General features: G+C 47.4%; 1 protein-coding gene across 12 annotated transcripts in view; it reads right to left on the bottom strand.

Moving 5' to 3' along the window:
* Nucleotides 1-13,391, bottom strand: part of NAV2 (neuron navigator 2) — a 421,317-nt gene that overhangs the window by 244,795 nt on the left and 163,131 nt on the right. For all 12 annotated transcript variants that reach the window (XM_043874925.1, XM_043874936.1, XM_043874913.1 and 9 more), the window contains exon 4: nucleotides 7,898-7,970. In XM_043874925.1, the coding sequence (XP_043730860.1) occupies nucleotides 7,898-7,970 (73 nt within the window). The remainder of the gene's footprint in view (nucleotides 1-7,897; nucleotides 7,971-13,391) is intronic.

Raw genomic sequence — 13,391 nt, 5'->3', positions numbered from 1 at the left:
TTTTTCCAAGAGTTAACCTCTCTGAGCCTCAGTTTTCTTCTTTAAAATGGGCGTATGTGTGCCACCCTTCCCTATAGGGATGCTATGGAGATTAACAGGATTAGATGAGAAAAGAAAAGCCATGCAGCCTGTCTCTGTACTTCCTTGTTTGGTTCAGAAAATAAAGTTGTACCTGTCGCCTTTGGAGAACTCAGCACAGGTTCTTCACCTACAAGAAGCCTAAGGAGCTGTCCCTCCTTCCTGCACATCCCCTCCAGACAGTCACAGGCCTCAGGGAAGAAAACCAACCATGATCATCTCATTTTAGAGAAAACTCAGTAGGCATCTCTTTTTAAAAAAGAAATCAGCTCTACTGAAGTATAATTTACAACCACAAAATCAAGTGTATAATGATCTTTAGTAAATTTAGTAAATTCTAGTTTTAGACTATTTCCATCACCCTGAAAAGCGCTCATCTGTAATCAAGTCCCAAACCCATCCCCTCAGGCAAATTCTAATCTTGTTTTCATTGATTGGCCTATTCTGGGCCAATTTCCTGTAAGTGGAATCATGTGACCTGTAGTCTTTTGCATCTGACTTCTTCCATGGAAGAATGCAGGAGACCTGGGTTCAATCCCTGGGTCAGGAAGATCCCCTGGAGAAGGGAATGGCAACGCACTCCAGTATTCCTGCCTGGAGAATTCCATGGACAGAGGAGACTGGTGGGCTACAGTCCATAGGGTCGAAAAGAGTTGGACACGACTGAGCAACTACACTTTCATTCTTCCATGGAGCATGTTTTTAAGGTTCATCTGGGTGAGAACATTATCATTAGTTCGTTTCTTTATATTGGGAGGCATTATCCTGTTATATGGATAGACCACATTTTATCCATTTCAGAACACAGGACTCAACCATAGTGAATGGTCTGTTTGGAGTTAAGAGACACACAGTTCATGCCATGGGTGGTCTTTAACAGACAGTATCCAAAATAGCTAAATTGGCATTTGTCTGTGTGCCACAAGGCCTGGTAAGCTGGCTACACAGGCTCTCTAAAAACAAAATCCACCAGCCCACAAAAATGTTGCCCCTATGACATTTCCTGAGGCTTTGGAAAAAGAGCATCATTTTATTTCTGATCAACTATCCTCACACTCTTGATCAGAAAGGAAAAAAAAAAAAGTAGAACTAGAGAGAGATGGGCTTCCCTGGTGGCTTAGATGGTAAAGAATCCGCCTGCAATGTGGGAGACCTGGGTTCGATTCCTTGGTAAAGAAGATGCCCTGGAGAAGGGAAGGGCAACCCACTCCAGTATTCTTGCCTACAGAGAGAGAGAGAGAGATGGCTTGTCTAAGGAGACATGAGCTAGCAGGGCGTCGAAACCAGCACGAAAACCCTGTTCTGTTTTCTCTCCTATAGCCACCTGCACATAAACTGAAGAATAAACTATAAAGACCATAGTCTAATTCCCACCAGAATTTAGTATTGCCTTGACTCAATCTCCTTGGGTTCTGACTGATCTCTACTCCCACTCACTGCTCCTAATCTGCATAGATGCTGTAGGACATTTTGGGCAAGATGGGAGAATAATAGAGTTATTTTCTTTCAACATTATTTAAAAGAAACCTCAAGTCTGATTTACTAAGGCACAAGCATTGGAATAATCTAATACAAAGAAAGCTGCTTCGTAGGGAAGGGTTTGGGAGCCAGAGGTAAGGCTGCCTAGACTGCAGACTCAGGATTCCTATTCAATCCCCTTAAGCCACGGTGTAAGGTACACTTACAAATGAGCTCATTTGGGGCTGTGGATCCTAGCTGTGCCATCTACGTAATCCCACTGCAGCAGCTCTTCTGTTTCTCAAGCCCATCAGTGCCCACAGGGGAAGTGGATGAGAAGGTGGGAGCAGAGCCCACCGCGCCCCCTGCTGGCAAAGGACAGAAACGGTCCCGCCCACCGCAGGACTCCAGAGACGCTGTAGCAGGACAATGAAGACAATCTGCCTGCTGCTTTTACCTGACCGGTCCAGAAAAACCTCCTGTTTCCAGGCTCGGGATCAGAGGAGGAGAGCTCAGCATCAGGGCCACAAACCCAGGTTTGAACTAATCAAGTCAGCAACCTGGGATTTGCACTGCCTGGAGAAGATTCCTTTCAGGGGGGATCTTCCCTTCCCTTCAGGGGATCTTCTTGACCCAGGGATCGATTTCATGCCAAAAGCCTATACTCCTTGTCAGAGGTGCCTAGAAGCATCACCCTGCCTGCAACCTGCAAGACTCATAAAAGCAAGTCTTCTGTGCCCATCACATTACTATGCCCTAACTTCTATCTAAAATTCCCTCCACCTTCCCTTTCCAATTGGTGAAAGCCTAGTCATCTTGTAAAACACAAGGGAAGCATCACTGTCTTTGTGAAGTCCCCTGATGGCCCAGGTAGAGCTGACTGTTACCTTTCTTTGGGTACCACTGACTGGATCCTGTACATCCCACCAGCACAACTCTCGTATTAATTGGAATTGAAGCTAGTTTTGTACGACTGACATGACTCTCCGTGTACCCTGGTGCCTAGCACTGCACCTGGTATACAGGAAGTGCCCGGCAAATGTGTGCTGAATGAGAAAAGCCTTCCCCTCCAGACCTCTGCTTCCCCATCATGGGAGAATGGGCTTAGGGCCAGGCAGCGCAAATGCCAGGTGTTCTCAAAACTCCCAGGTATAATCTCAAAGAGAGATATGGAAACGTGGAATACATGAGTAACAAATACTTCAGATTTTTAATGGAATCTGATTGCCAGTAGTCTAAATTGTATTCCCACAAGGAAAGTGGTACCTTTCCTTCCCACAAGGTGGTACCTTTCTTTCCCACAAGGAAAGAGTACCTACCTCTCAATCACTTGCTATTATCAGATCTTTCAATTTTTAATCATCCAATACATGACAATAGGTGTACCAGGTTACTTTAGTAGTTTTCAGAATGTTAGTGAGGTGAAGCACTTCTTCCTATGTTTAATGGCCATTTGCATTTCCTCTTCAGAGAATAACTTGTTGTATTGATATAACTACTTTTCTATTGAGTTTTTAGGATCTCTTTATGAACTCTGAAGATAAACTTTGTTTTTAATCAGTGAACAATTGTTTTTCTTAAAAAAAAAGAGATTAGATTTGTGGTTACCAAAGGTGGGGGTGGGGGAATTGGATGAAGGCAGTCAATAAAGTACCAACTTCCAGTTTTAAGATAAATAAGAACTAGGCATGTAATGTATAACATGATAAGATAATTAACACTGCTGTATGTTATATATGAAAGTTGTTAAGAGAATAAATCCAAAGAGTTCTCATTGCAACAGGGGGAAAAAAAAAAAACACCCCCAGGAATAGAGGCCTCCCTCCCAGGGACAGGTTTACAGATGGTGGCGACAGAAGTGTGGTAGGAAAGGGGCTGAAGGGATCTAGACAATCACCCAGGGCAGGGTGAGACACAAGCTCACAGGCCTCTGGCCAGTCTCCAGGAGCAAGTGGATGGGTCCAACCTCTGGGAACATCGAGGAGGTGGGAGAAGCCACAAACGTGCAGCGTCTCCGCAGGGTTCACCTTGGCCTGCAGCCTCGGCTCACAGGCATTGGCAGTCTTGCTCTGGAACAAAGGTTCCCTGTGGCTCTCTCACAGGCAGGTCAGGGCAGGGCCTGAGCTGCTGAAATGCTTCAAGGACAGGTGCATACACCCTCCTGGGTTCCAAACCTGCTTAAGTCACTGGGAAAGGGTGGCGATGTGCCTGTGGGGCTATCCAACCACTGATTTTTTTTTTTTTCCATCAGAGGAGGAACCTTGGGGTGCTCAATCATCTTCAAAAGCAAAACAGAAAGCATTAATATGACATTATTCTTTAAACACCATAATGATTTTCTAGTAGTTATGCAAGTGGTTGGAAGTGTGCGTAGTGGTAAGCAGTAGAAAACACAAGGTCTTTAAATCTACAGCTGTGAGTAGCTTGATCAATGCTTATCTGTGGGCCGCCCTTTTGTTACATGTAACAATCACTTTGGGCCTCAGTTTCCTCATCTGTAAGATGGGGTAATATAAATACTGACCTCAGAAGGTTCCTGGGGAATCAAATAAGGTAAAAATTGTGTACAGCTCTCAGCCCAGTGATGGCCCACGGTGGGTTCTCAATATATGATTTCCTTTCCTATAACTGAACAGTATGTCCAACGAAGATATTTCCTGTAACCCTGAAATTGTGACTAAGACTCATTTGAGGATAAAATGCTCTCAGTACTCTTGATTTGTAAGTTCAAGGAACTGACAAAACTTGGGGCCAGTCACCCACTCCCCCCACCCCCACAAGCCTGTACTAGTCCAGAATCAGTCTTACCATCAAAGACCAGCATCACCCACTTCGATCCACCCAACCCCAAGTCAGGAGAAGATCCAGATGAGAGAATGGCACTGGGGTGAGCAAAGGTGGTCATGACTGATGATCTGAGAGACAGGATATCCCCTCCCCTTACCCAAGGAGCAAGGAGGTGGGGTCCATGTGCTTCTTCAAGTCAAGGGAGTGGAGGCCCCAAGAGAATTACTCCAAGTGGTGGGGCTGGTACCCCAGGGCCCTGTGGGGACCCGTGCTTAGAAGAGACTTGGCAGAGCTGCCTGTGGGCCTCCTAAGCTAGAAACAGCTCGACAGAGACCGTATGCTGGGGACATCCAGGTGCCAGCAGGTCTGTTCCACCACTACAGGCGGAGGACAGAGCCCACACATTCCTGCCGCTCTATGGTGGGTAACGCAGGGATCATGAGGCTGAGGTCTACGGCCTTACTGGGACCACCTCAGTGTAGGGACAGAGAGAAGGAGTCCTAATCAGGGGGATGGGAGGTGAATGCTACCCGCGGAAAAACTGGTCAAATCTCCCACCAGACCACCAAGACCACCAGACCCTGGAAGCAGCGTGGGAGTGAGTGCCCAGTCAGCAGGGCACACAGAGACCCCCACCCAGGGACAGTGGCAATGACAGTCATCCGAGAGAAGGACAGCAACTTCATCCCTGGCAGAACTCTGCCTCTCTGCTCTGGCCCCGATCCTGGCTACTCGGGCATGGAGACAAGGGAAGGGGAAGGAAGGCATCATGCCCCACCCCACTTCAGTCTTCCACAGCCAGCTGCTCTGGGGGGGACACCAGGAAAAGGCTTTGAGTTTGAGATTGAAGCTTAAAAATGAACAAGACTGAGTCTTAAATACTGACATAAATCTATCCTTAAATTTAAGACATAAAGCCTTAAAAGCACGTGCATGCACACGTGCCTGCTCAGCTGTGTCTGAATCTTTCACGACTCCATGAACTGGAGCTCACCAGGCTCCTGTGTCCATGGAGTTTCCCATGCAGGAATAATGGAGGGGGTTGCCATTTCCTCCTCCAGGGGATCTTCCCGACCCAGGGATGGAACCCATGTCTCTTGCATCTCCCAATAACTGTGCAAGACTGAAGAGAAATAGGTTCTGGCCCAGATATTAAATGAGCCTCGACCCAGCAGGAAAGATGGGGGTTAGCATAGCACAGCTGGGGGCAGTTCCTGAAAAGCTCACTTCATGGTTTTACCCCAGTGACTGATTCTCAACCCACTGGTTCTAGTTCTTCTCTGCTCAGAGACTCACAGGGGCCACACCCCACCACTGGCTGGGGGCCGGGGCTGGTCCCTCTGCAGGATGTGCCCTTTGGGAGCTGCCCAGCATCTTCTGAGACAGTGTCCACTAGAACAAAGGCTCTACACCTGTTTTGGCTTCATCTGTACATGGCATGCTTGCATTTTATCCACCTGCTGTTGCTGTCCCCAAAGACACCATGAATGTGAGCTCTGAAATCACTTGGGTTCAACACCTTGCCCTGCCACTCACTCACTAGAGGCTTCACAACTTCATTAAGGAAAAATTTCCTCGTCTGTAAACTCGGTCTATTGTAAATTCCAACACCTGTTGTGAGCGCTGGGGCTGATGTGGATAAAAGCTTTCAAAGCACGTGCGTGTGTGCTCAGTCGTATCTGACTCTTTTGCGATCCCACGGACTGTAGCTCACCAGGCTCCTCTGTCTGTGGAATCTTCCAAGCAAGAATACTGGAGTGGATTGTCATTTCCCCTCCAGGGGATCTTCCTGACTCAGGGATCGGACCCAGGTCTCTTGCATCTCCTGCATAGGCAGGTGGATTCCACTAAGCCACCTGGGTGCAGTTGGTACTTATTCATTCAACAAACATTTGTTGAGTAGACTCTCTATGCCTTAAGGTATAGAGAAGATGGGGCAGGTGGGGGCGGGGGAGAGACAGGGCAGGCAGAAGGCAGGACAATGGGTAGATGGATGGCACGGTGGCTAAGGTCCCCTTCAGACCACATGAGATGAAGCTGGCCTACAGTCTACATCCTCTGGAGCTCCTTCTGCTGCACATAACTTGTAGAAGCCCCTGCTGATGCTCTGCTGTAAGGGCACACGCCCGGGATCTAATCATACCCAGGAACTAGAACGAAAGCGTGCCCACCACCTACACCAGCACTCTCTTCCAGGAAGAAGTCATGTGCTCCTTGGAACTGAAATTTGCATCTGCCTACGTCTCCATGGAAATACCACCAACAACCCCCCACGCCCCAGCAAGCTGCATGCCACATGCCATTCAGCCTAGGTCTCATCCCCGGTGGAGAAGGGCCCACCAAGGGCCCATAGCCCAGACCAAACAATCCTCTGTGGACCCTTCTCTCTGAGCTGAGATGAAGGCTGATCACCAGGAGCTCGCTCAGAGACTTCTGGAAGCAGTGTGACCGTGCCTGACCCGGGACAGCCCCAGCCTATTAGAGGTCCCACTTGGGGAATCGCGATCAGAGACACAAGACACCAATAGCGGCCGCCCACCTCCAAAACCAAGAGAGAGACTACAGTCCAGAAACCCAGCCAGGACAACCGAGCTTTCGCCACGCAGCAGGGCAAAGGTAAGGAACAGGGCCCAAAAGGTTCATGTTTGCAAACTTACCTGCTCCACGGGCTGCGTCGTTCCTCAGCGCTCCCCGCCTCCCCACCCTAACCCCCAGAGTCCACGCTAACAGGCAACTTTGCGAAACACAAGCATGCTAGGGTGGTGTCATCTGAAGCCCACACGGCTCTACCTGTTCTGGGAAAACTGGAGGCAGGTGCAGCCTAATGAGTTTGGGAGGATGCCGGGGCCTGTGGCAGCCTTGGAACTGGCAGCTGCTTATATTTACAAACAGGAGAGAGAGAGAGACGGCGAGTTTCCACAGTGAGACGTTGCCTGAGGAGGCTAAGAATTCAGAGCAGCCATCTCCAGACCAACACTTAATTGAACAGCAAACCACCAGCAAACATTAATGTGTTAATTAGCCACCAAATTGGAGTTAATTAAAAACTAATCAGGATGTCAGAATGGAGAGTCTCATTAATAAATCACGTGCTTTTTTTTTTTTTTGGAGCTAGGAAAAGTGCTGCTTCTTCTAACAAAAGTAAGAGATAAGGATTAGGCATTTTTCCCTGGGAACTTGTACGATTTAAATATGTTCTGTGGTTAAGTGTTCTCTCTCCCACAGATAAGGCCTGGCTTGATAATTAACTGACTCGCTGGCCATGTGAATCAAATCGGCATTGTGTGATGAAACCCTTCTCAGAGAGAACCAGCTCCGTCTTCACTGCTCCCTCTGCGCCAGGCAGACGAGGCTGGCATGGTTGGATCGGCACTCTCGGAGTGATTCTTCAGGTTGTCAAAAAAACTGGCATCCGCAAGTGTAGACAAGCATTGAGCAGTCTCAAAACCAGAAAGAAACAAGATTGGAAGGGTCTACCAGGACCCACTGGCTTAACTCTACAAATGTCATCAATAAGCAACAGCTGGGCATTTCAAACAGTGAAAGCGCAACTTCATGACAAGCGCTCACTCACCTTCTGCAGAGAGTCCTTGGATGTTTATTCCCTTAGCTGCCAGGAAATTCAAGCAGGCATCTATGTTTTCAATCTAGGAGGAAAAAAACACAATATACACTCAATCAATGTTTAGCCTTCTCCAGAGCCATCTCTTATTAGGAACAAGAGGCTATGCCAGAGAGAGGGTCCATTGTGCATTTGCTAAGTTTCTCGAAGAGGAAAAAAATGACATGAAAATGCCGAACGGACGGATGGATGGATGCAGGTCAGGACTCTCCTTTGTCTGTCCTTGCACAGGAAAACGTTACCTAATATCCTAACCACACACAGTGCCAAGAGTCGAGGCCTTGGATTGCTCACGGCTGCCAAAAATAACCAGGGTGAAATGGGAGTTCTCGTGTTGATCACAGTCACCAGTGCTATCCTGAACACTTGAGCAGCTGCCAGAAACATGGAGGTGGAGATGAGGTTAGGAGACGCACCCCGCCCCCCCGCCCCCCCAGCAGCAGCTGGGAGAGGTTTCCAGCCCCCGAGGAGGCAAGCAGTCAAATATAAAAAGAGTGAATGGGAATTTCAGCAGGAATCTGGGTAGTGTTGACTCACGAAATTCTCAGGATGGCAGGCATCGCAGAGGACCGAGGAGAGCTGCCAACTCACCCAACCTCTGTCGTTTGTGTCCTCTGTAGCAAGAAGGGACCCGACCCCGCCAGAGCCTGAGAGGCCTTCCAGGCTTTCCAGGGTGGATGCTACAGCCAAGGGCAAGCTCCCGTTCCCCCTCCACCGCCCCCACCCCCCCACGGCAGGAAAGAGCAATTAGGTCATTCCCAAAGGTCTAATTTGACTTCAGTTGTCAGGGTTAATTACTTTTAGGTCTACAGGAAAATGTTCAGGCTTGATTCATGTCAATGGTAACCATAAATAAAAGAAATTGCTTTGGACTTGACAGAGGGAACTTTGGACTTCACAGAGTTTGCATTTCACTTCGTCCTTACCTCTACAACCCCCCAGCCCTCGCCCGACTTCCCAGGCTCCAGCCACATGCTTATGAGTTCAAACCAGTATTTGACCCCAGGGGTTTGTTCTGAACCCATAAATGACTGTCTATCACACTGTGCTTGTGACCATCCTCCTCTCCTCCCCCAAGCAACATCCTGATGGCTCCGTCATAGCCACAGAGTAAAGTGTCTCCATTTTACGAGCTCTCATTTGAGTACAGTCTGGCTCCAAGGCAGTCTTCTTCAAGTTCATGTCCACCCTCCCCTGATGTCTGGCATTCTCCGCTCTCAGTCTTCGCAGCTTCTAAACATGTTAAGTTAAGCTTGGGGACACCTGAATAAAACTGCATCCACTGAAAAAGAATCTGCTCCATCCTCGCATTTTTTTTTTTTTTTTTTTTAGCTCAGGTTCCCATCTCTTTCCCAGCTTCCAGGGTCTTCATCTGGGAGGCACTCTTTCATCTCTAGGAAAAGGGATAGAATGCAATTTCCCACAAATAAAATAAATGCTGATGCTATGGGTTTTGCCTGCCACCATGGCAGAAAGTCGTATTTTACAAAGCGGGAGGAAAAATGAGATGGCTTTAAGCACTCCTTTCTTCTCTCCAGTGCAGGGTGACCGACAGTGACGACCAGGTGCTACCACCTTGGAGGGAAGCCGGGGGAGGAAAGGGGTGAACAGAGAAGGAAGAGAATGGCTGGGAGGATTCTGTGCAAGGTGTTTCAGAGCAGCCAGCTTCCGTGTAGAAGTGAAATAAAAATCCTCTCTCTAAATGTGACTGCACTCTATTACAAAACCGTGCTTTTGAGAATTCATGCTATTGTACACAGTGGGAACAGGCCAAAACCACTCACCTGAAATCACGGTAAAATTACAAAATTCTCCTGCTACCACTTGTCTCTTCCTATAATCCTATCCACTTTTTTTTTGGGGGGGGTATGTGTTTATTTTTTAATTTTTAAATTAATTTTATTGAGGTATAGTCGATTTACAAAGTTGTGTTAATCTGTAAAGTGATTCAGTTATATATACATTCTTTTCCATATCCTTTTCCTTATAGTTTATCAGAGGACACTGAATACAGTTCCCTGTGCTATACAGGACCCAAACCTACTTCTTTTTACTATCTCGTGGTGCACAGCTCCAAAGGGAGGCTTTGGCAATTATGTCCCTGTGGAAAATGAGAAGCAGAAAAAAGCTGCAGCCCCGGAACCTGATAATGAAAAATCAAAAATAGTATGCTTGTTATTTACCCTGGGAGGTGTCACGTGGATGGGCTGAGATGGGTAGGTTTAAGTGTTTTTCATCAATACTGTGGAAATGTGACACTGAACACAGAAAAAAGGACGCCTACCAACATAGTCAGGAAAAGCTCTGCTCTCTTACAACGTGGCAATTCTACAGAACTGCCCTTCCAAGGAGCACATTTATGGAGCATTTGATGTATGTGCCATCATTTAAAGTCCATGGTAATTTCTTCTTGCAAGGCTAGCCTTGGTACATTTCAACTGATCCACGGGTTTTCTTTTTAAATGTTAAATTCTGTTACTGTGTGAAGTCGCTCAGTCATGTCCAACTCTTTGCGACCCAGGCTCCTCTGTCCATGGGATTCTCCAGGCAAGAATACTGGAGTGGGTTGCCATTTCCTTCTCCAGGGGATCTTCCCAACCCAGGGATCGAACCTGGGTCTCCCACATTGCAGGCAGACGCTTTATCCTCTGAGCTACCAGGGAAGTCCTAAATTCTGTTAAGGGGAGGAATAATATACATGGGTTACCTAGAATACTTCATCTCTCATTGATTCTTTTTTTTTTTCTTACAGCCCTATCACTCTGTCAGTGAATTTCATAATTTTGATCAGTAGTTCTTCACTGAGTGAAGGAGACGAAGAAAGGAGGGTTTTGTGCACCCCCCCTCCGGGGGGCATCTGGCCACATCTGGTCACATTCGGGGTTGTCACAACCCTGAAGGGAACTGACATCTAGTGTTCATTTGCTACTAACACAGATCCCTCCCAATAAGGAATTATCCAACCCCACATGTCAGCAGTGCCAAGGATGAGAAATCTGAGATGATTCTTTTAATCACTCATTCAATCAAGGTAATTATGTGATGCCTGCTCTGTGCCAGGTACTATGCTCCATCCTTTTGTGAGAGTTGGTCCAGAGCTCTCCTCCCAGTCCAGGAGTCCACACTTACACAATCCTCCTCTTTAGGGTCCACACACACCCCGACTCCCCTCCGTTTCCAGGAGAATCAGAGCATCTAATAAACAAGGGAAACATTAGGATCTCCCTCCATTAGGTGAAGAGAGGAGGCCCCAGGGCACCAGGAATGCTTTCTCCTAAAGAGGAGATGAAACTGGAACACTATCCAGATGGCTGAGCTGCACTCCCAGAAAACGTAAAACCTAAAAATAAGAACTTGGTTCATCATTTAAAAGACGATTCATAAGCCTGTCAAGCGCCCTGAATTTTTTTTCCCCCTCTACCATGAATTCTCTGCTCACAGGAGGAGTTCAAAACACATTCCTCAAGTTTCAAATCCATTCTTTAATGATGTTCCATTAAGGTTAAAACTCATGCCTGACAAGGCGGTGGAGACCCACACTCTTTTCATCTGTACCCCAGGAAGGGCACGGGGCTGGGGAGCAAGGTCAGATGTGGATTCCAACCTCCCGCTTCACTTGGAATGAGATCAGAAGGGGAGACTGTTTCTTTGATCCAGGCTCTCTAGTGATTCAAAATCACCTTACGGTTTTCTTATAAACACTGTTCAGGTAAATAATCCAGCCTCCTATATGACTGAGGCTGCAAACTCCCACCACAGCATCCCCGGAGGGGACTGGCCAGGGGCAGCCCCTGGGGTTCCCATCACAGCACAGTGAGGTGCCTGCCCATCTTTAAAGAGCCTCGTGGCTCATATGGGATCCAGACATCTAGTGTGGGATGCGGGTCCTGTTAAAGTTGAGAGGCAGAGCGAAGGAAAAGACTCTTCACCAGCAAAGTATGTAAATAGAACCGAAGTTGTTCATTAACACATAGCGGCCAATATAAACTGCTTTCCAAAATTAGCTGAAAAAAATATCTGTGCAAAGTCTGACATTCCAGTGTTGCTGAGGGGGTGGGGAGGGGCACTGGGTGAGAAGGCTGCTGCGGCTGTAGACATGGAAATGGGTCAAAGAGCTCTGGGATCAAGCTCCTGGAGTTTGCAACGCTAGCCGGGGTGGAGACGGGAAGCTGAGAAATGGGACCACAACACCAGAGACCTTGGGAGGAGAAAGGAGCTGGATGAAAGTGAGGGCAGAGTAAGGGGACACAGTGAGACCAGGATGCACTTCCCAGGGTTTCCCTTGCTTTGGGGCCATACGTGGCCTCCACCCTCTGTGGTCCATGAACATCCAAGAGAGAAAGGCTGGCAATTTTAAGCCTTTCCCCCCATTCTCTGCCAGGATCTCCATCCCATAGTTGAATAGCTTCTCAACAGTCTCTAAACATTAGACCTGCAGGGCAACTTCCATGGACCAAGTACGTGGTAGCCTAGCTCTCCCACATGCAGAAATACATCTACATTCAGGCCAGGCAGAGAGCAAGGAAAATCAAAACAAATGGCAAACAACTGGAAAGAGAAGGGAGGGGGCTTGGAGGCAAATGGAAAACTTTACATTTCAGTCATGGTTAAGGCCGGACTGGGTCTCATGATAACTTAAAATATGCAAACCTCAGAAGCACTGCTGTATATCTCCTCTGTAGCTTAGAGACTGATCAAATACCATCTGTTGTGGCAGTTGTCATGGTAGCATTTTACTCTGAATACCAGCATAGCTGACTGCAAAGTGTATGAAACTGATTAATCCAGATGAAGAGCATCTCTGCCGCAGCCCAGGGGAAGGTAGGGTTCCAAGCAGACCGAGTGAATGCAGTGCTAGTTTTGACGAGTTTAGTTCCTCACCAAGCCCCTTGGAGGTCTCCATCTCGAGAAGATGAAATTGACAAGGAAGGCAAACAGATGCTGCTTTAGAGTCAGGCTTGGTCATAGTCAATAAAGAAAAACCAAACATGAAAAGCCTAGAGCTTAAGTAGTGGGACACCTGGACCTCAGGCAAGGCTGAGCAAGAAGCTATAAGTTCCACGGACTTGAAAAGCACAGTGTAGCTGCTTCTTGAGCCTCTTAGCACAAACAACTTCCTTCCAGAAGTGTGTGTGATCCTCACACCTGATACTGCTACTTGTCAACAAAAACAATTATCATTCATCCATCTATTTATCCATTTCTTCACCCATATCTACTAAGCCCCTTCAGGGTGTTAGGCAGTGTGTTGGTACTGGGTATACAGTGGTGAATTAGAGACATAATTCCTGACCTTGTAGAACCTAGAGTCTAATGTAGGGGAACTGGCATTAAACAAACAGAACACCGATAGCCTTTGTCATGTACTAAAGGACTTGATCAAGCCTGGAAGGATGGGGGGTCAGGTGAGAATTCAAGGAAGAGACAGAAAGTTGATCCACAGAAA

Source organism: Cervus elaphus, chromosome 2 (assembly GCF_910594005.1).
Source record: "Cervus elaphus chromosome 2, mCerEla1.1, whole genome shotgun sequence".
In the NCBI taxonomy this organism is placed as follows: Eukaryota; Metazoa; Chordata; class Mammalia; order Artiodactyla; family Cervidae; genus Cervus; species Cervus elaphus.
This window is presented reverse-complemented; position numbering and strand designations above follow the sequence as displayed.